Consider the following 24,776-nt stretch of genomic DNA (forward strand, 5'->3'; position numbering starts at 1 on the left):
AAATCTTTTTAAAAAAATAAATAAAGCAGAGCAAATGTTACTCAATTTAACCAGGCGGTATGGGCATGTTACTTAAAAAACAAGAATAAAGTGCCTGGGTCGTTTAGTTGCCGCAAAAAGAGGGTGAACGTGACTGTACGGGACTCCGATCGCAGGGAACATGGGTCATTTATGAAGCGTGCATCTCCTGCTGCCTAGTTTGCTGATTTGTTGCCAGACGCCTGGCCAGGTGTCCCCTACTGGTCCAGGACGCCATGGTACTTGTGTGCACACAGTGGTGAGGTTCACATCCTCGTGGTCAGTGACTGTGTGTTTGCGGTGGGTGGGGGAGCCCTCAAGAGCCTGAAATGTGTAGGGACACTGCGGTCAGAACGGCGGCCACCACACTCGGGCCCCTTCCCAGCGGTGCAAACGGCCAGCTTCCCAGATGAGGGGTCTCCTCTCTGGACCACGCAGGGTCTCTGTGGCTGGTGAGCAGCCATCTGGGGGACACGGGAAGACAGCTCGGGCTCCCACCATGCTGACTGTGCACAGTGAGCCCCCACCTGCTTCACCGGCCTCTCTGCCTCCCTGGGACCTCGAGAATCCAGAACCAGTGCAGCAGGACAACGTGGGATGGATCCGTCTACCAGCTCGCCTGTGTTGACACGTTCGTCCACGTCCCACTGACACACCGTAAGCCTCAGGCCAGGTGGCGGCTCCTCCTTCAGGAGGGAAACCTTTATCTGATCCCCTGGGCTGGAGCCCTGAGCTCTGCCATCTAAGGGCAGAAGCTTCTGTGAGACGGTTAATGCTCGGAGAGAAAGGCGCGTCGTAAGGGCACAGCGTCCTCACCGGAGAACCAAGCCTTGTTCTAAAGGAATGGCCGGGGCGGGGCCCCAAGGGCTTCCCAGGGGTACGACCTTGGTGTGGGGCTTCCCCGCCTCGTGCCTCAGTGTCCCCACCTGACCGAGGGCCCCAGCAGCACATGCTCGTGGGCCGAGTGTTGAATATGGTGACCGGGTGGACACTGGTCTAGCAAGCGAATCAGAGGCTGGCGCAGGGGGCAGTCATTGGCTCAGCCCTGCACTTGCACAGAAGTGGGCGAGCAGGAGGAAGGAAGGTGAGCCCTTTTTCGTCTCAGTGATGACAATCGAGGCGGTCAGCTGAGAAAACCTGCCTTCCCCATACCCCAAGACCAGCTCCTCCAATACCTGACCTCGGGGGAAGACAGGCCAAGGAAGGACCTAGCAAGCAGGTGACTCTGCACCAGAACCCTCCACCCGTGAGGCCTGAGGGTCAAGCGGTCTCCACCTCGCACACGCCCATCTAGCTCCCGGCCAGCGCCAAGCTCCCCTGCCAGCTGCTGGCATGTTCCCCTTTCCTGACTGACCCCAGACGGAACCACTTGGGCCCCTGGATGTGGAGGGGATGTCCGCCGCCGATTAACGTCTCCAACATGCACCTGGCTCTCGAGCAAAGCTCTGTGGCAATGTGGCAATGGAGGGTTCTAGAAGGGTAGGCAAAGCACAAAGGCTACCAGTGAATCTGAACAGACTTCATTTTCTAGAACGGGGTCAAAGCTTGCTCCTGCCACTCTGCTGCTTTAGAGAAAACCATGCATCCCCACGATTGCCATGTGGCACCTGGGAACATGACAGCTGCGGTGCACGGAATGGCACACCGCCGGAGTGGGACAGGCCCGTGCCGTCACCTGCTCAGACTGAGAACCAGCTCCGTGGTTTGTGTCTAAAAAGGAATCCACGAGCCTTCAGCCGCCCCTGTGGGACATCAGTGGTGGGGTTCTGGACGCTGCCGGGTGCACGGCCCCTTCCCTGCGAGCCCCCAGCGAGGCTGCCACATGCCCGGGCGAGCACCTCTGGACCCAGAGGCAGGTGCCCAAGGGGAGCTCCCTCTGCACCAGGAAAGCAAGATAGAGAAGCTTCTTGGTTTGTCTTTCTTGACACTCAGACTCCAGCTCCTCCCCTTCATTGGACAAGTCACTGAGTCCCCTGTGTCCAGGGCCCATCAGCAGACGACGGGATAAGCCAATGCGGTGCGTCTGTCCACAACAACAGGACTCCAACGAGCACACGGGACACCATGCAACGACACGGGGGACTCTCGACATGGTGCCATCGGGCACTAGGAGACAAAGTTACACCCGTGTGCCACCCCCACTTGTGCTCAACTGTAGGAAAGGCTCAGTAACCCTCAGAGACAGGGAACAGACCGCATCGTTGGGGAGACGGGGCAGGACGGGACTGGGGAGGATGGACCAGTGCACGGCTTTCTGCTCATCGAAACTCATGGAACTCTGCCCTTGGCTACTAGTGACGGCGTGTCAGCCATGCCTCCATAGAATCACGCACAAGTGGGGATGAGGAGACAGTGTGCCCCCGCACTCCTGCCTAGGAATCGAATGGGGAACACTCTAGCAGGTACGTGGTAGAGCCTGGTATGCCGCTGGCTCTCACTAACGTGCATGTCTCTTTGCTGTGGTAGCACGGCCCAGAGCCTGACCACCGTGGGATGACACAGTGCCCAGGGCGCCCTGTGTGTGGGACCTCCGGGCGGGCCCCATCCGCGAGGTGTGGGGGCCACCCACACGGAATGGGGTCGTTTCTGGCTACAGAGATGCTCTCCAGCCCGAGTCGCCACAGGCACGACGTGCTCTTGGCAGCCTTTCTGCCGGCCCTACACCAGTCCCTCAGAGAGCCTCTGAACTAGTCCAAGACAGAGCCGGAGAGCGGCCGTCTCATGTGGAAGGACGCTGGTGACGGGTAACCTGGGGGTGAGTGTGGGGACATGGTCATGTTTTATCTTAACTTCTGAACACTGAGCAACATCCCCAGAAAGCGTGCACTAGAACCTGCAGAAATGGCTGACAAGGAGTGGCGACGCGGCCCGGGGTCCTGTGGCGTGGCCCAGCCCCCAGGGGGGCACCCCTCGCAGGGCCAGGATGAAGGCTGGATCACACAAGAATTCTTCCCAGTTTCTCTCCTCCATCTTGGAAAGGGAAGCAGGCTCGTGGTGACGTGTGTGGGAAGCCTGGCGAGGGGCAGCTTACCTGGGGAGATGAAGAAAGTCCTCCATAGCTTCTTGTCCCTCGTCACATCCCGGATCTCCTTTGTCATGTTGACCATCCTGCCGGCCACGGGCGGGACCCGGCGGAAGTCCAGGATCCTGGCGGGAAAGGGATGGAGAGAGGGTCTCACCTCCGTGCCCCGGCCAGCTCCGGGCTGGTGTGGAATGAAAACCCCTTTCTCTGCGTTCCGAGGCGGGGTGCCCCACCCCCTGGACTTTGGGAACTGATCCTGGAACCAGGCCCATGACTGCCCCAGAGGATGCACAGCTCTGGGCAGGCAGGGGGGCTGCTGAGAGGCTTAAGACACGGCCACCTACCACCCCCTGCCCAGCTCCCCAGCAGTGAGAGGCTGTGTGGACCCCGAAAGGGCATTCACATGCGGCCTGGTAGGGCTGTCCTAGGAGATGGGTGATTGGGGGAGCGGGTGCGAGACTCGTGTCCCCTGATTTCACACGGCCCCAGGGCTGACATCCCGAAACACCCTGCCTTAAAACTCCCAGCACTCGTACTCCTCCCCTCTCTCCCTGGTGGGCCATGCCTGCCCAGGTCACTGGCTGCTATGGGTCCTCTCCCGCCCGGCACCGTCCTTGGTGTGGGGCGCACAGCATGACTGTCTGGGTTAGGCCATCACAGGGCAGACCCCACCTCTGTGCTGCAGGGGAATGGTTACCAGCACAGCCTGCCTCAGTTTCTACTCTGCACGACGGGGTAATGAGAGGACCCTCCCGGCGGGGTGTTGGGGGGACGGCCCCCTGACGTACGGCGCTTGGACCCAGGGCACAGGCGGGAGGGCTCACCTGTCCAGGTGGAAGGCAGCGATCTCCGCGTTGTGCCTCTCATAGTCCGAGAAATAAAAGAAGTCAGGGGGCGTCTCCTGCTCCCTCGTTTGCCTAGAGAAAACGGGACGAAACAAAAGGTTGATCACTGTCAAAACCCTCCAGCAGGCGGGTTCTGGTGGCTTGTACCGCCAGCGAAAACAGGCTGTCATGCTTTCCAAGAGTGCTGTGAGCCCGCTGTCCAAGTCATCCTTGAAGACCAACCTGTATAAACACAAAACTACGTAAGTCAGCCTAAAAAAGCAATAAACATTGAAACCTCATCACTTCCCGCTTACTTTACGACACCCTGCTGAGTGCTCTTGGGGCTGCTGACACCTGTCGCCTCTGCAGGTGCCAACAGCATAGAGTGAGGGGACGCGTGTCCCCCACACCAGCTTGAAATCAGCCAGCGAGAAAGTGTCTGGACTCCGGGATGGGGATGGGCCAACTCTTCCGGCCAGGCTTTCCCTTAGCAAGGAGGAGGCTACTGAACACTGCGCAGCCCCCCGCCCACCAGGTACCCACCGCCAGCCAGACGCGGGCTCTCCAGGAAGGCGGAGGCTGAAGGCAGCCCCTGGCTCCAGAGCCCAGGGAGCCGGGGCAGCCAGGAATCACCTCACACAGAATGAGGGGACTTTCCTGGGGCGTGAGCTGGGGGCCAGGTTCAGGCTGCACAGATGCTCCCTCAGCCCACTCTCAGCCATCTAGCAGTCCACCTGCCCAGACAGCACCCCCCTGCGAGGGTTTGAGGGAGGCTCTCTTGGGGCCACTTCTGAGCCCTACAGGAGGTGATCCATTTTCCAAAGTTCCATCAGGGCCCCTGCTGGTTAGGACCACAGTCAGCTCCCTCTGCCCCTTCCCCTTCCCCTGAGCTTGAGGGAGCACCATCTGCTGTCTTCTGCTCTCCCACACCCACTGCCTTTGCTCAACTGTCCCACCCTCCTGGAACCGTCTTCCCCTCGTGTCTCCCAGTGGATAAGTCAGCATTCCCAACTGTGTGTCCCACCTGCCCAGGGACTTGTAGCACAAAAGGAGTCCTCAGAGAGGTTGGAGTTTGGGTAACATGCATACTGGAGCACCCTCTGGGGCCTCAACAGTGCCCAGTAGCACCGTAAACGCCTTGACAAGGCCTGCAGCTATATACTGACTACAGTAACCCATTTTGTTCAAAACACATTATCACACTGAACTTTCGAGAACTGCTGGTTGGCCCCATTTCTGGCTCCTGCTCAAAGGCAAACTCCTTCATACTACTTTTCCTGATGCCACAGCAAAGATGTCCAGGCTCCTCCTGGACCCTCCTGGACTGGCAAACAGACAGGAAGGCTCTGTCTAGAGCAATGCTGTGCTCCAACCCACGATGGCCCACCACAAACCCAGAGTCTGGCCCCAGCCGCTGCCCCACACCCCTGTAGCACGTTGGGGGTGGGGGGCGGTGAGCACAGCTGGGTCTCCTCAGGTTGGCTCTGTGTGCAGCCCTGGCACGACCCACGACCTCCCCGCCTCCAGGTCTCCCCTCGGGAGACAAACCAACTCTAGGACCCCCTTGAGTCTGACATCTATGCCCCACAGTGAGCTGCAGACAGCCCCTCCCCCAGGATTAACACGTGGCCCTCTGCCCTCGCCACCGGACAGGACTCTCTGGAAGGGGGAATATCATTCTGTAAATACAGGTACTTAGCAGACACCCAAGCAGCAGGGACCCATGGCGACAGCAAGTGCTGGACCTCAGCAATCCGGGGATGTGCAAAATCGTGTCAGGGCAAACACGCCCCCAGCACAAAATCCAGGTGTGTTCTGTGCCCCTGCCTGCGCCTATGGGGGCAGTGTCCACAGGAGGCACCTTCCAGGCTGGGCCAGGGATGGAGCTCAGCCTCGACCTGGTAAGGATTTACCAAATGCCAGGGACCCTCCCCGCTCTGCAAACACAGGATGGGGACAACCAAGGGCCTCACAATGGACACAGCCCACAAGATGGGGGCTTGAATGATGCCCACTCAGGCCCTGCGGCTGGCCTTGCTGGGCAGCACAGACCTCCCCACCTTGTGGGCTCAGCTATCCTTGCGGACCTCCCCACCTTGCGGGTACTGTCCTGCGGGGCTGAGCCTGCTTCTTGATGTGGCCTCTGTCCCTGGCCCCTGCCCAGCGCTGTCCAAGCACGTTCTGTGGGGACAAGCATGTTCTCCATCTCACCAGCCCACATGTGGCCACAAGGGACTCAAAAGGTGCCCAAGTGTGTGCTCCGTTCTGACTGAACGCGAAGAGGTTGGCCTGGCTCTGGCCGCTGTCTTGGGCAGGCGGCTTGAGCGGATGAGGCCTTTCTAGTGCCTCTGTCACTCTGTATGTGTCTGTCCTCACCTGAGTAGGACACTGGGCCCAGATCCTTCTCTGTTGGCCCGTCTCTCTAGCTTGGTCTCTCCAGGGCCATGCGCATGCACTTGACCCCGGGGGTCCCCTGCCCTGATGTGGCTCTGCCTGCTCTGTAGATTGGACATTCCTTCCTCCACCTTCTCAGCCAGGTCTATCTGTGGCCACCGCCTCCAGGAAGGCACTCTGGAGTAGTTCTGTCCTTTCAGAGGCCTCTCCCTATCTATGCCTGGGTGGCCCCACAGGGCACCCGGTATCCACATCCCCGTTCCCCCAGCTGCCCCACAGAAGAGGTGTGTCCCCAGGCCCAGCTCTATACCCTAATGGGGGAGTGGGAACAGCTGCTTCTTGGGGTTCTGTGGGCGGAGGTTCACTGCCAGCTGTCAGTGTGGGGACACGCACACTAGTAACTGGGGTCCTCAGGCCCAGCCGGGCACACACCAGTAGGGCCCCCAGAGCCTTGTTTTCATAGGTGGGCCACTGAGACCCAGGGAGCGGTGGGCTCAGTGACGACGCTGAGAGTCACTGTGGGTGGGGCCTGCCGCAGGCCACATGCGCACACGTGCACAGACGTGCACACACAAGTGCGGGCCCCCTCACCGGCGCAGGCCATCAGAAGGGTCTGAGAGAGAACTAGGACCCCGTCCACTGCCTTTTCTCCGGCATAGCCAGCCTCCCACGAAGAAGCCTCTGGGGGCGGGAATCAATCTTTCCATTTCCTTGTGGGGGAAGAGACTCCAGGCTCAAGCCGGAGGAACGGGACTGGCCCATCCCACTGCCCCCTGCCCTACTCCTGGCCTAGAGGCAGGCAGGCCGTTGGGGGCAGCCCCACCGCACACTCTGTGGCCGGTCTCGGCTCCTGAATGCTCAGCCCCAGGGCCTCCTGGCCAGATCAGCCTGCCGAAGGCCCCTGCAGGAGGGAAGCAGAGGGAGCGGCCCCCAGGTGGCAGGGGCGGGGGAAGCAGGCAGCCCCAGGGGGCTGGCCAGGCTCACCCCAACACACGCCTCATCTCCCCATCTCCTTAGTGCCTACTCCCTATGCCGACTATTGCCACCAGACACCTCCTGTCCCCCTCCTCAGCTCTGCCCTCCTCTCTCCTCACCCCTGCCTCCTCCAGCATCAACAAACCTCTCCCAGACCCGGAACCCAGGACTTCTCCACCTCTGCACCTTTCCTGTGCGGGGCTCTGCACCTGGACTTGCTTCCCCCATGCTCCCCAAGATCGGCCTCAGCCCCCACGGGCTTTCCCCGGGCAGCCTGGCAGGGCTTCCCTGGCTGGGGCCTTCTGCGGAGGAACAGGGCACTGCTGCCTTAGATTATGGTCTGCAGGGCCTGGGGCAAGAGTGCTGGGCCGCGTGCCTGCTTCAGAGCAGGCGGACGATAAACAAAGGAACGGGTAGAGGAAGGACAGGGAATGGGCACAAATCGGTCTGCGGCCCCGAGCTCTCCCCACCCCCATGTCTTCAGTTTCTACCTTCATCACGATCACCACCACCAGCACCACATGCAGTGGCGTTAGCCGTGAGGCTAACGAGGGAGCACTTCTCTTTGCCAACTCTGGCTTTTGCTTCCTTCTCCCTCACGCCAGCCCACCCCTCCGATCAGGTCACACCTGGAAAGCAGGTGGCTCTGGGCCCTGCCGCTCCAGGAAGAGCCAAGCCCAGAGGCTCTGTGACCAGGTTCCAGAACAGTTCCTGGTTCCCTCATGTCTCCCACCTCAGGGCTTTCCAGCGACCTCTGTGCCCCAGCTGTTCACACCAGGAGCAGCTCTGTCCCCCACCCCGAGGCCACACACAGGCCTGGCTTGGCCGTCTTAGCTTCCCAATGCCCCTCCCCAGAACGACCTGGAAGGGTGGAGAACTGGAGATGAAGTGCTCTTTGTCTGTGCGCTCAGTGCCCGTCTCCCCTCCTGGAGGCTCCGAAGTGCTCCCGGGGCCTCTGTGTTCTTTGGGCGCATCTCCAGATGTGTGACACGCCTGTGAGTGGCTTTAAGGCTCCTTCAGACTGTGAACAACTTGGGAAGGGGCCCCGCTTAACCAGTGCTGGTAAGGATGGAGCAGGGAACTCAGGAGACACCTGAAGGGGAGGGTGGGCTCCAGCGTGGGCCTCCCCGCTTGCTTGTCGTGGACACTGTGCCTGTGGGCCGGAGCGAAGGGCTAGGTCAGCCCCATGCGGACCCGGCTCCCCAAGGCCACTGGGGGTGCTGAGGGACTGTGCTCAGCCCCGACCCTCAGCTTCCCCAGCCTGGGAGGGGGTTCCGTGCTCTGGGTGTGGCCAGTGGACCCCGCTCCAGTCCTCAGAGTGGTCAGGACTCCCACACACGGGGGAGCTTGAAGTAGGAACAATGGCCAGAAGAGGCCCGGGACGGGCAGGTGGGGCGCTCGGGGAGGACGAGGCTGGCTCCCTGCTGGTCTTCGTGCTGAGCGTCCGTGCCCAGATCAACAAGGGAGTGGAAATCTGCCAGCTCTGCACCCCTGGTGACAGAGGGAGGAGCGCGGGGTCCACTCAGCTAGTTGCCACCGGCATGGTGGGTTGCTGAGACACGGGCCATCAGCAGAACTCCTGCAGGGAGCCCTGACCAGCCAAAGAGGAAAACTTGGGGGGGTCTGAGAGCTGGGGGCAGGGGGCACGGGGACTCTTCTCAGGCCAAGGCCATGGAGCAGGGGACAGCATGGGGGCATCTGTGCGGAGCGGGGACCAGGAGGAGATGGGACATGGTGCCCTTGGTGGCGAGGTCTGCCCACTTCCTGCCACATCCCGGGCTGCTGGAGAGCTGAAGGGGCTGCGGCCGACTGGCCTTTTAGGGAAAACCCTTTGGAAAAGTACTGAGCTCGCTGCACGGGGCGGGAGACTGCACTCAGCTGAACCCAGTTACCCGGCAGCCTCTCCTTCCTCCAGGTGTCGTGGAGGAAGCGGGCCACGGTGCAGGGCAGATGAAGGGTGTGGCCTGCCTGGGGCACCGGGCTTCTTCCTGGAGTGTGGGGCATGGAAATGTGGAAAGAAGATGCTATCAGACACCCTGGGGTTGGCTGGGCACCCAGAGCGTGTGCCTGCCCTGGCAAGGGGTGGGGAGACCGGGCTGAGGAGGAGCGTTTCCTAGAACACTGGGTACCTGGGAGCACAGAGCCAGCAAGTCGCCGTCCTTTCCTGCGGACTGAGAGGGCTGGGGGGGCGGGCGGCAGCCTCTCCAACGGGCCCAGGGGCAGGAGGAGCCTCCCACTCTGGTCACCTCCTGGGGGTCACTGCCCCCACACACGGAGCAGTCAGAACCTGGGAGCCATCCCCCCACCCCGACAGGCTGAGGCAGCCTCAGGCTGAGTCAGGAGCTGCTGAGGTCAGAGTGAGCCCCCTACCCCGCCCTGCCCCAGCCTTGGGCAGGCCTGAGCAGCGGGGAAATGGAAAAGCGTACACTCACTTTCCTCGGAAAACAGCGTCTGAGGAATCAGGCCCAAACCACAGCCAAGCGCACGGTTTCAGGGAAAAACCTTGGCAGCGGTGACGGAGGGTCAGGGCGGAAAGACGGGCAGAGCCTGGCGAATTCAGGAGGCCTGGATCCCGGGAAGTCTCGGTCCTGCTCTCTAGGAAGTTCCCAAAACCTCACACCTCCAGCCGGGAAGATGAGCACACTGGGCTTCACGGGCCACGAGAAAGCAGGCAGTGGAGGCAGCCCCCAGGGGTACTCAGAGCACCCTACGCCAGGCCTGCTAAACCTGGCAAGGGGCTGCTCAGGGCCAGTGTTGGGGACCTCCCACACTTCCACATTCCTTCTCTCCCTGTCTCCAGAGCTGACCACACCCAAACTCCGTCCCTTTGCTGGGAAGGAAGCACCATAAAGCTGATTATGCATTTTTATACTTAAGTGAGAATGACTGCTATGTTGGACTCTCCCAGGAAATCTCTGGTCTGAATTTCCTTAAAGGGCAGAAGGAACTTTGCAGATGGAATTACATCTGGGATCCAGAGATGGGGAGACGATGCTGTACTGTCTGGGGTGGAGGGTGGGTAATGTCATCTGGAGGGTCCTTATAAGAAGGAAGCAGAGGGAGGTCTAATGGCTGAAGAGGACAGCGGTGGCTTCAAAGAGAGGCTCTGGGAGACACTCTGTTTCCTCCCCTCCTCCAGCTTCGAGAGGCTGCCTGCCTTCCTTTGCAATGAAACACACGGTCTCCCAGAGCCTCCAGAAGGAACACAGCTGGCAGATCCCGTTGAGATCTGTGACCTCTAAGCCTGCAGGAGGACCGTTCATGTGGCTTCACGCCCCTGCATTTGCGGTAACCTGCCGCAGAAGCACAGGGAACTGATACGGAACCTTTGGCAGCCCCGAAGCAGCAGGAAGGACACGGGATTTAGCAACCTTGGAACGGTTATGAAATCCGGCCCGTTTCCTCAGATCTGGTCATGCCATCCCCGCGATATTTCTGAGACTTTGAGGAACTGACGCAGAACATTTGGGGAGAAGGTGCCTCTGTTTTCCCAGAAGCCAAAGAGAGGCGGAATCCAATAAGTAGCAGGCGAGTCCCACACCCCCCCACCCCCAGGCTCCCAAACCCCTCCCCATTTTAATGACAAGGAAGTCTGAGGTCAGCAAAGGGGAAAAGGCAGGTGCAGAATCACACAGGTAGAAATGGCCCGTGCTGGGTTCTTTCTTCAGGGATCCCCCAAGGTCAGACACGGCTCCAGCTCCGGGTACTGGGACGGCCCCAGGGGCCCGGAGCCAGTCGGGTACCCCGCTCCCTTGGGGACTTGGGGAGGCTGTGTGCAGGCTTGGAGGTCTGGCTGACCCCAGAAAGGTCCTGGCTCCCAACAGCTGTGACTTCCACGCTCAAGTTCGTCCTCAACACTGCAGAACCCCTCCCTTCCTCCTTTACAAGCAGGCTCCCCACCCCCGCCCGGTTCACCCGTCACTATTAACATCTCAGTGTTCTTTAAGTTGTGGGAAAACAGAAAGCTTGGGCTTGGTTAAAAATAGAGGAAATTCGCAGCTTTTTACCCAAGCCTGCGGGGGAGGCAAAGCCAACCGTCTCCAGCTCCTACTATGAGCTAAGCTATGTGTGCGGAGTCACTCCCTCCACCTTCATGACAGCCTGCGAAGTGTCCCCGTCCCCCCCAGATCCCAGCCCGTCAGAGAGGTCTCAGTCTGCAAGCGGGAGGCCTGGTTCAGGCTGTGCACTCGGGTCCACGGGCCTGAATCAGCCCCATGGAGCCCCAGAAAGGCTCTGACGTGGGAGGCTGCGTGGGGTGTGGGCTGGGCCCCATTCTCTCCACTGACGCCTGAGAACAGCTGGTGGAGAGGGGTCGGCCTGCCCTGCGTGACCCTCTCCAGGCTGGCCGGAAGCAGGTGCGCCCACAGCCCCCTCGGAGCAGTGTGGCAGGGGAGGCAGCTCAGGGGAGATGCCTCGGGGAGCAGCGAGGACCCGTGGTCCTTCCCCCTCGCTGCTGCCGCCGCTACCATCACACCTCTGGGCTGACGGAGAGGGAAGGAGGCATGCAGTCCCGGGAGGGGTAGGGGGCGCTGAACGCTGGCCCGGTCAGTGGGTGCCACACGGCAAGCATGGGGACTGAGACCAGGCAAACGTAGAGCCAGAACAGAAGTGACAGCCAACTGCCAGGTCGGACTCTGGGGGAGGGGCCCCTGGGGGACTGCTCGGGGCACAGACAGCTGTCACACAGCTGTTTCAGGCATCTTAGGCAGAGCTAGGGGCCCCCTGAGATCCCTGCAGATGGGAAATTGAGGCCCGGACAGAGGAGGGCCACACCTAAACTTTGTGTGTGTCAGGAAAGAGCACTGCCCACCAAACCCTGCAGGACAGAAGCAGAGAGAAGGGAACGCCCGGGAGGAGCTCCCAGGAAGCCCATCTGATGGTGTCCGGGCAAGCAACCTCAGCGGGAAACACATGTGTCCGTGCTGGCACACATGGCAGGCCGCCATGGCTCCTGTGTACCGGGCCCCCTGCTCACCAGGGCTCCCCACCAACACCCTCCCCAGATGAGGACCTAGTGTGGTTGCTTGAGTGACCGCCAACCCCCAGGACCTCCTGCCTAAGGGGATCCCATCCAGGGCACATCCACAAGCACGACCCACCAGTGTCTCCTCCCTGATCACCAGGAACAATGCGGCTCACGTCACTCCTGCTCGCCCTGAGGGCACCCCATGGCACCCCAACACACCTAGGATCACGATTTCCCCCCCACCTGCTGCCACCCAAGTCCCACTTCTCACCATCTGTCCACTGTGATGAGAGTCGGCAGAACTTGAAGGAGCCTGTGTTGGTGCCCCAGGCCCTTTGCATGTAACTGTTATCCCTGGAATGCTCTGACCATTGACTATCTACTCTAAAGGACAGACTCGGCCCCACTCACAGGCTGAGGCAGGAGCTGGCCAGCTGCGGGTGTTGGGACAAATCAGCCCGTCACCCGACTGTGTACAGAGCTTTATCGGAGCAGTCCCATCACCACCTCCCTGCTCCCCTCTTACAAGGACACACAAGACTGCATTCAGGCGCCAGCCGGCTAACCCAGGTTCCCGGGACCAGGGTCCGATATCCTGGGGGCCCCGGTTCCCATTTCCAGGGATAACCTCGGGGAGGCAAAGCACCAGACAAGGTGAACGCTTTCCCTTTTCCTCCTGAACACAGCAGATCCCTGACTCACCAAATGAAGGCACAGAAGCAAAAATTAGCCTTTCCATCCTGGGTAATTTTCCCATCACTCACACAGCAGAAAACAACCACCTTGCCATCAAGGAGATATATTAAGCTGTTTAATATCAGGTTTTCGGCTGGCAGATGTTCTAGAAGGGGAGAGAGAGAGGCCTGTCCCTGGCAGCTACTTTAGCATGACCTTTCAGCCGTAAGGCCCACTGAGTATTTCCTGCTAATTCCGGCCCCGTGTGGGTGTGGGGGGTCTGTCTGTTTAGTAAAACACGCTCATCGTATTCAGATCCTCTGGCACATATTTCATCCATCCAGACTCTCTGGATCTGATCGATGTTGTTGGAGCTGCAGCAGCCTCTGTGGGGCTCTGTGGCAGCAAAGGGGGCACGGCCACTCCCTCCATCAGTGCTCACCACACCCGTGGCACATGCACGCCAGAGAAACTTTGAGAGTGAGGGCCACAGAAAGGCCTAGAAGAGTGGGGAGACCCTGGTAGAGTCGTCACGGGGCTGGGAGACCCTGTGTAACACACGCTGAGCAGAAGACACACTCACATGCCCTCAGCCCTGGAAAGCACACCTGTTCCACAAGAATCTGGAGGTGTGAAGCTTACAACAAGAACCTAGGCCAGTCGTGATAACACGGGGTGCACCGGCCTCTGCAGCCTGTTGGAAACTGCTGCCGCCGCCCGTGAACACTGTTCCTGCTGCTGGTACCGGTAGCCCACGCAGGTCATCCCACGGTGGGATGTGAGCTTCGAGCAACCCGGAAGCAGCCCTTCTGCCTCAGCCCCGCTGTGAGAGGCCGCAGCCTCCCAACGGTCTCCCCTCAACAGTGGGGCCAAAACCACGAAGAAGCCCAAGGAAGCTGGAAAGTTCCACGAAGAGCCCATGCCCGTCCCAGGCCTCGTTTCCTTCCAGAATGTTCCATGAGGAACCCACACCCAGCCCTAGGTTTCATACCCTCCAGTTGCGTGGACCCCGCCCCAATCATCCCTCCTGAGGAGGGCTGGTTGACCACACTCCTGCATCCAGCCGTCTTCCTGAGACCACCAAGGCCATCGCAGCTCCCTTTTCTCTACCAATTCTCCTGGAGGAGATGGGAACCACCCTTTCTGCATAGACAAGGGGAAGGAGGTGCCTGTGCTCACGGACCCCTGACAGCAGCAGGGGTGGCTTCACCACACCCTGGTGTCAGGCATCTGCCCCAGATCCCCACAGTCCTGGGCTTCCAACCTGCCCGGCTGTCCTTCCTCTTGCCTGTGTGAATGATGTTCTCAGCCCCACCTGCTCCAGACTCCAGGCAGCCCCAATCCCAGACAGGATCCTCAGGGAAGACCCTGGCAGGACGTCGGTCCCAAGGAAAGGGAGCAAGAGTCCCAGAAACACCCTGGACCCAAGATCATACCTTCGGTCACAAGTTACCAACTTGCAGTTGTATTCTGTGTGGCCTCCAAGGCATTTGGGATGCCTCTCCATTAGTTACCACCATTTTTGAAATTTGAAAGTTAAGCAGAAAAAGAGAGCCATTATTAGGAAAAGAGAGCTTATCCTGAAAATTGCATATCGGGACAGATGGCCAAGATCTGGTGAACACAGGCAGCTGCCCCTTCCGGTGGAGTCCGTGCCTGGCAGATCGCCACCCCCCTGCCAGTGGGCTCACACAACTTGCATGGTCCTTGTGGGCACTGGAGGGTGCAACCCACACTTTAAATGCAATGAGCTCCCTCTAGCCAGCACACAAATGGCTTTGTTGGGGGGCCTCCCAGGAGACGGCGGAGCAACCTGGGCCCCAGTGGGATACCCAAGCCCCGGCATCATCAGGATGGGTCATCAAGAACATGGATGCTGGGTGGCTCAGTGGGTTAAGCCTCTGCCTTCGGCTCAGGTCATCATCTCAGGGTCCTGGGATTGAGCCCCACATCAGGCTCTCTGCTCAGCAGGGAGCCTGCTTCTCTCTCTCTCTCTCTCTCTCTCTCTGTCTACTTGTAACCTCTCTGTCAAATAAATAAATAAAATCTTTAAAAAAAAAAAAAAGAACATGGATGCTCCTCGTGAATTTTCTTGAGGTGGCCTGGGTTTCAAATACTCCTCCACCAGGAACAGATTTTCATATGCCACTGAGGGCCTTAATTATTTTGGTAGCATGGTCTCTATTTTATGCAACAGAAACTACAGTTGGTGGGGGGGGCGGTGGTCAATCCAGCTCCTGCTAGTTTTATAAATAAAGCTTTACTGACAGATAGCCATTGTTCGGCTGCTTCTGGGCTCGGACAGCAGACCCAAGGAGCTGAGAAACAGACCATATGGCCTATAAGACTTAAAATACCTATCGGCGGGCCTTTTATAGAGAGTCGCCTGACTGAGCCATGCAGGAGAGGCCAAAGTCACCTTCTTGAGGAGCATTCTTTGGTGTCCCTATTTGGGTTCCTTGTTTACAACACCAAAGCTCACCGGGGTAGGAATGATCTGATGAGGGTGGGGAAGGGGAGGACTGCGGACACCAGGGAGAGGAGGGGCTGAGGGGGCTGGACCTCTGGGTTGCTCACTTGCCTCGATGGGGAGAAAGCCCAGAGCAGTCCCCCACAGTTCAGCCCACAACACCTCTGGGAGGAAATGCTGCATTTTCCGCCAGAAACCTGGTGCCGCTCCCTCCAGCACAGACCCGTCTCGGCACCCGGCACCCCCATCCCAACTGGTCCCCAGCACTTACTTCATGGGTTTGAACAGCGCCTGTCCATAATTCTGGAATGTCATGATGAGTTTGAGCTGCGTGCCCCCCGACTTCATGGCTGCAAGGGAGAAGGAAAGAGACACGGGGTCACTTGCTGCGTGCAGACTACCCCCTCTGTGGGCAAGTGAGACCAGCTCCCACCCTGGTCCCACGGTCCCACCTGGGCCTCTGGGTGTGGCTGAGGGCCCCCATGTTGCCTGGGAAGTTTGGGGTTTCCTGCAATGATGTGGATACACACTCCCACCTGACATCAGGTGCTGGGGCAGAATATCTCAGATGGTCTGAGCCACAGCCAGAGGGCGGCTTCCGGGAAGGTTGGCCAAGTACATGCACCCACCAGCAACACCTCCCCTGCCCAGACACCTGCATGACCTACTCACCCACCTGCCCCCCACACACACCACTGCTTGTCCAGTCTGAGTTTCTGGGGTTCTACAGGAAGCCTGAGTGGGGTTAGTCTGAGGAGACCGAAGACCCCACTCATCACAGGGGGCTCCACATGGATGCTATGGGGGGGTGGATGGCTCCAGAAGCATCATGGTGGCTTCTCACCTGCCACACCAGCTCAGAGGCTAAAGAATTCCTGAAAATGCCTGCTCTTCCCCAGACTGTGGCTCTCCTTTATGCTGATGGAGCTGAAGGAAGGAGCACACTCAAGGGTTTCCATGAGCTGTGGGGTGAGAGGCTGGGCCTGGCCTGTGGCCCCCTCAGGAGCTGAGCTGGCTCGCCCGCCACACCTCCACATGGTGAGGGCCCCAGACCATGGGAAATGGGCCACATGGCCTGTTGCCACCACACCAGGCACCAGCTGTGCCACTGTTGCCAGAGGAACAAGGGACAGGCAAGGTATCCCCACCAGAGTCTGCGCCCGTGTGGCAGGACAGACTATAAAGTGTAAACATGGAGATGACCTCAGGCTTCTGTGCAAGAGGGCAACAGGCTTGAGGGGCCCTCGGAAAGGCCTCTCTGGGGAGGTGACACTTAGGCTGCTCTCAGCGAGGAGAGAGGCTGGCCTGAACACACAGGATTTGAAGAAGGAGGGAGCCAGGTGCATTCACAGCCTGGAGGAAGGTCCCGAGGTCCACCCCGCCCAGCAGGTAGGAAGGAAGTGGGTCCTTCCCACAGGGAGGGCGTGGTCGGCGCTGGGCAGCAGAACGGCCAGGAACCAGGCCCATGCTGTCCCCCACCACAGAGGGGGCTGGCTGCAAGGATGGAAGGTGGAAGCCAGGGGAAGGAGGCTAAGGCAGCCAGAGCGGACACCAGTGGCTTGGATGGCAGAGATGGGGGAAATGGAAAAATTAAAGAAATACCAGGGGGTCCAAGGAACCATGTGGGAGTAGGTGTGGGTGTGGAAGGAAGAGGGGAACCTAGGTTGACTCTGGGACTCCAGCCGGAGCAGTGACAGATGGGGAGGAACGTGCATGGAGGTGAAGATCGAGGCCAGGTGAGTAGCGATGAATGAGGGGCGCCATGCTGGGGGAGCCACATGGATGTGGGTGCCTGCCCAGCCCCCTTCATGGCGCCGTGGTGAATATCAAGACACGTAAGGATAATGCATGACTTGATCTGTCAGTTCTACAGGTTGACCATATACAGCACGAGCAAGCGGAGCTGGGGTGGGGGGACAATCACATTTACCTCGAGCGGCTGCCACCGCCAGCAAGCGGGTAATGCTCGTGAAGCATCTAGAATGGGGCATGGGGCAGGGCCCATGGCCTGTTCAAGACTGTCACGGGACTGCAAAGGAGGACCAGGCGTCCTGAGCTCCCTGAGCATCTTGGGTGGCTCTCGTGGCCTCTGGGAGGGCCAAGGCCCAGCCCCACTCTTGGGCTCCTGACCCAGCCACTTGCTCATTCCTTCCTCTGCAACGTCTGTGGCGGGAACAGCCTGGCTGCCTCGGACGTGCCTTGGTCTCGGGGTCCAGCAGGTGGAGCTGAGGGCACCATTGCCACAGACCGGTGTGTGACTTGGGTCTGTGGGAGGCTCTTGGCAGCCTCAGAAAACACCCCCCCGACAAATTCCACTTCGCTCCAGAACACTGGAAATAAGGTAAAAATGCACAGCCCTAGGGGGCAGAAGTACAATGCACGGGGAATCCCACGGAGGGAATGCTATGTAGCCCTCATAACGGTACCAGAGACTCTCGAACGATGTGGCAAACTGCTCATTATCTTATTATTAAGCAGAGCAGCTTAGGAAGTGTGTGTGCTGTGTGAGCTGCCTTTTTTGGAAGGTGTGTATGTAAGCGCGTGAGAAAATCTAGACACCCAGGTAAGAAGCCCCAGTCCCAGCCCAGTGCTCACCCCCGACGGGCAGAACCACAGAGGGTTCTAATTTCCTTTTTTCCCTTATCTGTGCTTTCTAAATTTCAACAATGAACATTTATTATGTTTTTAATAAGATGAAAACAGAAGTAATCATTAAGAAAATTAGTGGCCTGATTAAGCCCCATTCGATGTCCCCATTTCCATGTAATAACTGGGGTCACACATGTGCTGTCGGGGACGGCACATCAGCTCTCTCCAGGGCCTGCAATCCTGGTTTTCTTGAATAATAAATTATTATGCAAATCTGGTCGGTTGAGTCATTCTTGTTCTGGAAGCAGATCTGAGTGCCCTGCTGACCTGTGTTTTCTGCTGCATTACCAGTTCCTCTCCACGGACCAAGCAAGTAACTAGAAATTAATGGGCCTTAGCATCTCCGGGTGACTAAGGACTCTGGAAAGGCCAGGCTTTTGCTAGCTGCCCTAGACACCACCTTTCTCTTGTCTGGGGACATGTGCCTTCCCACCCGGGGCCACTATTCACTCTGCCAAGCTGGGGTCGACAACTTGAAGACACCTGGAATTCCACTTGAAAATCAGGTACAGGCAAAACCCACATGCAAACGGCCAGCAGTCATGGCAAAGGCCAAGTGTTCCTCTGGGATGGGTGGGAGGCAGATGCCCCCACAGGTCTGCGCTTGGGGTGAATGTCCTGGCTCTGCTGTCACCAATGGGCCTGGGGAGGGGGTCAGGGCCAAGGGCCCCGGTGGCAGAGCCTGGACACTAACCAGCCCTTGAGAAGGAGTGTGTGAGTTTGGGGTTTCTTCCTGAAGTCAGACTTGAGAAATCTGGCCTGCACCCTTGTAGGAGAGAGGCCATGGGAGCAGAGGCCAACTTCAGGGAGAAGTCAGGTGTGCAGCAGGGGTCCCGTGCGAGAGCCAGTGGACGTCCCCTCACCTGGTTGGGTCTCCATGTTTCTCAGGGGACAGAGGCCTGTTGAAACCTGGCTAACCTCCGCCCTGGGAGGCACCTGACTGAGCAGTGAGCCCACTGTGGGCTCGTGGACGCGCTAAGGCCTCCAGTGGCCACGTCCCCAGAAGACACTCACCCCAAACAAGCCCCATCAGCCAATTTCTCTCTCTCCACAGCCCCACCCAAATCTGGGCCTCGCTGTCCTCAAATCACTAGCACCCACGAGGGGCACCTAACTGGGGGTCTGGTTCCCTCAAGCCCCATGGAGGGCACCTGTCATATACGCTCTCCCCTCCCCTGCTTGCCTCCTGCAGGCACGTCCCACCATCCAGACCACGGACGTCAGCTCTGTCTTTCCTGCTGTCCCTCCAGAGCCGTATCCGTCAGCTATGCGTTCATATATGGTGTCAATTAGCATGGACTACTGATCATTAATGACATGCACCAGTAGTTATACATGCTCACACACACTAACAGAACAAATATGCTAATGTTTGCATATTTGTATGCCATGAGCACTAAGACACCTGGACACCGGGGGGTTTGCTTTCTTTCACCAGAACACAGCTCCCCTCAGAAGACCGAGAATAGGAACTGCATTTCTTAGGGTCCTCCTAGGAAGGGTCGAGTAAACCAAGCACCAAGAACAGCCCCAGGAGGAGAGAGGCAGACCCGAAAGGAAAAGGGGTGCCATCCTAGCCAGGGAACCCGATGGCACCACACCAAGGAGGCGTGAGTGCTGGGAGACACGGGATGCTGGGCTCTGTCCTTAGCTCATTCCGCGTTGCACACCTCGGTGCTGGAAGGGACAAGTCACTTGGGTCACTCAGCAACTGGTTTCCCGTGGAAGCCAGGATCAGCACCACCAGGCTCCCCGTTTCTAACAGGAACCCCCAACCCATGTTTTAGTGAGCCACCTCCTGACTTTTAAAGGAAAGAAATCTGCTTAAGAGACTGGTGGCCCATGCAAACACGCCCACGTGTAAGGCACTGCCAGGCCACCCATGGGGGCTTCTGTCACCTCCTCTGAGAAGTGTGTGCCATGCCTGTCCTCAGGGATCATGGTCAGGCAAGTGGTCCGAATTTTTTCCCAGCCCTGCCTTGTCTCAAGGCCCAGGATGGCTCAGATCTGAGGGATGTGATGCCAGGAGCCCTTAGGTCAGCCGTGGTCTTCCTTGCCCACCCCAGACACCTCCCCCCGATCACGGTGTTCTAGAGCCCTGGTTACCATGCAGAGCCCCTTCTCCTGCCCCTGGGCATCGAGGGCGTGGGCCCTCGAGAGCAGCACGGTGCGTGTCCATCTGTCCATCATCGGGGGACACCCCGGGGCTGGTCTTGAGGGGGCTGCTATGAGCCAGGGACTGGAGGAGACTCTGAGGCTGGGGTCCTCCTGCTCAGCCTGCTGTGAGACCTTGTCAGGCCTCCACCAGACGTCAGTCCCTCACATGCACGCCCAGGATGCTGGAGCAGTAACTGCACTGCGCCCCCTCCCGTCCCTCCCAAGACTGCTGTGTGGCCGCTCTTGGAGACAGCTCACTTTTATCAGGATAATTAAACTGACTTAACGGAGAAAAGACGGCACTGCCCCAGCGGGCATCCAGCACCCTCCCTGGAGCTAGAAGGAACACCATGGGAACACACCCAGCGGAGCCCAGCTGTTGTCTGCTGGAGATGGAGAAATCAGGTGCCCAGGGCCCTTGACTGGGCTTTTGTTCTTGATCTTGGACTAGACGGCTGGAGGGAAAACTGAGGAGGGGCCCAGCTATTTGCCACCTTCTGCCTGCCTTGCCTGCAGTCTTCCCTCCGGTCGGTCTGGGGTGGTCTGCGACCTTCCTCCCAGAGGACCTAGTGCCTCCGGCAAACTGAGCATTTTCAGTTGTCGCCCCCCACCCCCCCAACGTGGGAGAGCCAGGACCTGGAGACTGGGACCCACTGCCACCACCCAGGGTGGGAGGGGGACTGTGAGCTCTCTGGGGCTGGAACTGCCTTTCCAGGGAGCCGGCCTCTAACCAGTTAGGGTGGCCCCCGGGCCCTCAGGCAGCTGCCCGCCCTGGGCTGCCCCAGCCGCAGCCTCTGTCCCCGGGAGCTCGTGACCGTCAGTCCTGGATGCTAGCTAGATGGGTGAGCGCCCAGGACTCAGGTCCTGGGGAGCACAGCTCCTTTGTTCAGGCCCTGCCACAGCTGTGTCCCAACCCGGGGGGAACAACGGTGGCATCTCTCAGCCAGAGGCTGTCTGAGTCCTCTCCGTGTCGGTGTGACTTCTTTTCCCTTTTCAGCAATCCCTGCTACAAAGCAGTTAATTGTGTCATTTATCCTTTGCACCCATAATTGTGCACGAGAGCTACTTAATGATCCCCAGCCGGAGCCAAAGGCGCCGCGTGCCTGATCTCAGGCTGAACAGAGGTAGATAACGTCCCGAGCCTGTTTAAAGGCAGTGAATGGCCATTACCGAGCAGCCAGGAGCCCGGCTATAAATAAACCCGCCGGCAGCGGCTGCTGTACCGGAGGCCACACGGGCTTCGCCACGCGGATCCAGTGGCTCTGAACCGGGAGTGTGAGCGCGACTCTTCCGTCAGGAAGCTCTGGGAACCTTGCAGGCGCTGTTCCCCGTCCCAACGGTGTTTCTGGGCTCACCTCTCCTAGGGACCACTGCAGCTGGACGGTGAGGGGACAGAGACCTGAGCTGGGAGCAGGGCCTCCCTTTCCAAACCGGCCCAGCCAGCTCTGCAAAGCCAAGGGCCCAACAGGGGCTGCTGTATCCAGCAGGGGCTTGGGTCAAACATCCGACTGGACGCGGAGGCAGACATAGCCTGGAAAGCGTGCATTGCGAAGGGATGCCCGCAGCCCAGCCCAGGGCCGGCCCCTCCCCTGCTGCTCCCTGTGGACCAGGGCCTTTTCACAAGCGCAAACTCACTGGGGAGCTCACCGAAGCAGCAGGGAGAGAAGCAGCGGGGAGAGCGGGGTAAAGCCCTACACAGGCTCCTCCGCACAGTCTGCTGCGGTCAAGGAGGCCCTGGCCCGCCCCTGAAACCCTCCACCCTCCCCGCACACCGACACTTACTGGCAGGGACGCTCCTTGGGCTCTGTTTCCACCTTCCAAACAGCTGGAGGTGGTTTGTTCCCTGAGCGCTACGGTGAACTTGGTCAGGCTTGGCGTCCACCCCAGACCCTGCCCTTGAGTGGGGACCCGGCATGCACAGGGTGCAAAGAGCTAGTTACTACTTATAAGCTTGGTCACGGGCACTGTCTTATCAGAACAAATGCAAGGTACCCGAGCAGCCACAAGCCCACTTGACAGATAGGGAAACCGAGGCAGAGAGGGGTGCCATGGACAGCCGTGGAGCGGGATCTTTTAACGTTGTACTTCCCTAAAAACCATTTCTAAATTTTCAAACATTGCTCTCGTTTTCCCAGAAAGCCCAGCCCTCCCTGCCGCCTTGCATGACAAACGCCTACACTTTGTTTAAGCCCCGGTCAGACGTCTTTTCTTAGACAAGGGGCTCCATACCCCTCCTAGAGCCACGTGAATCGTGTTCAAGGCATTTAGTCTTCCCTACCGAGTCTCCGTTTCCTGTCCCACCCCCTGCCCCTGCCTGGGCCTCTCAGGTCAGCAGGGCCTAATCTTACTAAGGCTCATTCATGCTCATACCCACGACCCAGAAAGGGGTCTCAAGGGCAGGGGGTGTCCGAGGAAAGCTGCTGAACGGGTGAACGAGTCGTTCAAGTCCCCGGATACTTCTCTAATGGCCTCGTCTACTCTCAGGAGTGAAGGGGGCACCCCGGCCGAGGCTTTTCACGGGACAATCTCTGTCGTGCACACGGACTGCTTCCCAGCACCCCTGGAAGGTTCTGGCATCTGCAGGGAGGGCAGGAGGGGGGCTGGCCTTCACACAGGGAGGGCCGGGGACGGCTGGGCTCTGGGGAGCTGCTCAGACCCCTCCTGTGCATCAGCTAAGAGAGGATACCCCGGCTTGTTCCTGCGCGCTCCCCTTCACGAAGGGGGGCGATCACACGCTAGACAGAAGCCACATAGCCAGGCAGGTGCCCCAGAGACAGCTCAGTACTGGGCAGAAAGAGCCAAAAATAGTGCTGAGAGACGTCTGGAAAACCCACTTGCCAGCTGCACTCCCCTGTCTCAGTGAGTGGATGGAGCCCGGGGACACGGGGACCCGTGTGGCATCGGTGCTGTTTAGAGAAGTCTGACTGCCCGCTCCACACATTGGGAGGGGAGGGGACCTACCCTCACGTTACCCCGGCTGGCCTCCCTCCGCCCCACTCCCGGCTGTCTGTCCCCAGGCCAGCTCCCTGCAAAGCCCCCAAGCCTGTTCCTTCCATGCCAGGCCCTCAGCCCGTCCCTCACTGCCTCCTCGAGCCACCGGTGACTAATGCGGACCTTCACAGGCAATCGCCTACAGGCCCAGGAACAATGGCACCGAACCTCCACGCTCCGAAACCACTGGGGACACATTTCCCTGAAATCAGTAATCGGATGCCTTTTTTCTGTCCAGTTCAGCAGATCTCAAAGCGCTCAGCAATGTGGCCTCTGAATTACTAAGTGAACAGGCCTCCGCCCGAGTCAGAGCTGAGCCCTGATCCCTGCCTGTGCTCAGGAAGTGGAAGGAGCAGCTGGCGGAGCTCTGCCCTGTCTCCCTGCTGTGCTGAGGGAGTGACCCCAGCCTCCAGGGGAAGGAGCCCCCTTTGCACCCCTGGGGCGGAGACCTGTGCTCGAGAAAGTACCTCTCCTGGGGTGGGTAAGCAGAACGCAGCAGGAAGGTCTGTGTGGCACCTGTCCCTCCTTCACTAGCCTAGCGAGGGCAGCGGTAGCCCCTGGACCACACGGACGGCATCGAGGCTGTCCCTCCCCTCCCTTCAAGGCCCTGCAGGCGTGTCCCTCTAGAAGGCTGCCCGTACTGGTCACTCCAGAGATAACGTTCCATCAAGGTGCAACGGCTTCCCAGCTGCCCTGCAAAGGACAGCCAGCCCCCAGCACCCCTGACGCCCTCGGGAAGCTCAGGGAGGACACCTACCAACACTGGTTATCTTCTGAGCACCGAGGTCGCGCAGGAGGGCTTCGATGGCTGGGTTATGCCTGGAGTAGAGTTCATACCGGTTAATACCGATGTGGAACTTGAGCCAGTTGGGGTAGGAGTCCACGGCCGCCTCCCCCGTGGGCAAGAAGTCTTCATTTTCAGTGCCTTCACGTGGCCTATAGGACACGCAGAGGATCCAGAATCAGCGGGGAAAGAACGGAGTCATTCCAGAGCCAAGGTTCTAACTGTGGATCCAGACAAATGTGGATGTGTTCACAGATGCCTCTGCCCGAACAGGACCTTGCGAACGTCCCTACTTTTTCTGCGGCTGTTGTTCCACTAACTAATAACACATCTAAACCGTAATTCTCACTTACCATCAGGAGACGTCCAGACAGCTATAACTAAAATCAAGACCGAGCCCAGAGCGTCCGTGCCAGGCCCTACCGCGTCTGCCCTGGGGTCACGAAACAGCCCAACAAGTGTGACGTCAGCTTGGGGTGTGAGAGGCTGTCAGCTCTTCCTGGGGACAGATGAGCGAGCCATCTTTGACCACGAACCGTGTGCACGCCGGAGACACACCCCGCCTGTCAGAAACCTTCCCCGGGCGCTCTGTTTTGCTTCCAACAACCAAGGGGAGAAATGATGCAAGAAGCTAAATTTGATTTTAACGAGAGCAGTCTTGGGTGGGGAGCGAGGAAAGAGGTAGGCACTCGCTCCAGCTGAGACCCAAAGTCAGGACCTGCCGCCCACATGGCCCTGACATCTCTGGAGGCAACGGGCCCATCTGGGGGAAGACAGAGCCTATTTGCTGCTGGGCCAGACGGAAAGTGGAACTTGTCCCAGCTCCAACCCACCTGCAGACGAGACCC

At 59.1% G+C, this 24,776-nt stretch overlaps 1 protein-coding gene across 1 annotated transcript in view; it reads right to left on the bottom strand.

The window, feature by feature from the left end:
- Positions 1-24,776, bottom strand: part of FAM20C (FAM20C golgi associated secretory pathway kinase) — a 36,109-nt gene that overhangs the window by 9,424 nt on the left and 1,909 nt on the right. Inside the window, exons 2-5 of the mRNA XM_047713896.1 lie at positions 23,902-24,080; positions 15,619-15,697; positions 3,865-3,957; positions 3,050-3,165 (exon numbers count right to left, since the gene is read on the bottom strand). Coding sequence (XP_047569852.1) covers positions 3,050-3,165; positions 3,865-3,957; positions 15,619-15,697; positions 23,902-24,080 — 467 coding nt within the window. The remainder of the gene's footprint in view (positions 1-3,049; positions 3,166-3,864; positions 3,958-15,618; positions 15,698-23,901; positions 24,081-24,776) is intronic.

The sequence above is a fragment of the Lutra lutra genome, chromosome 18 (assembly GCF_902655055.1).
Source record: "Lutra lutra chromosome 18, mLutLut1.2, whole genome shotgun sequence".
NCBI classification, from domain to species: domain Eukaryota; kingdom Metazoa; phylum Chordata; class Mammalia; order Carnivora; family Mustelidae; genus Lutra; species Lutra lutra.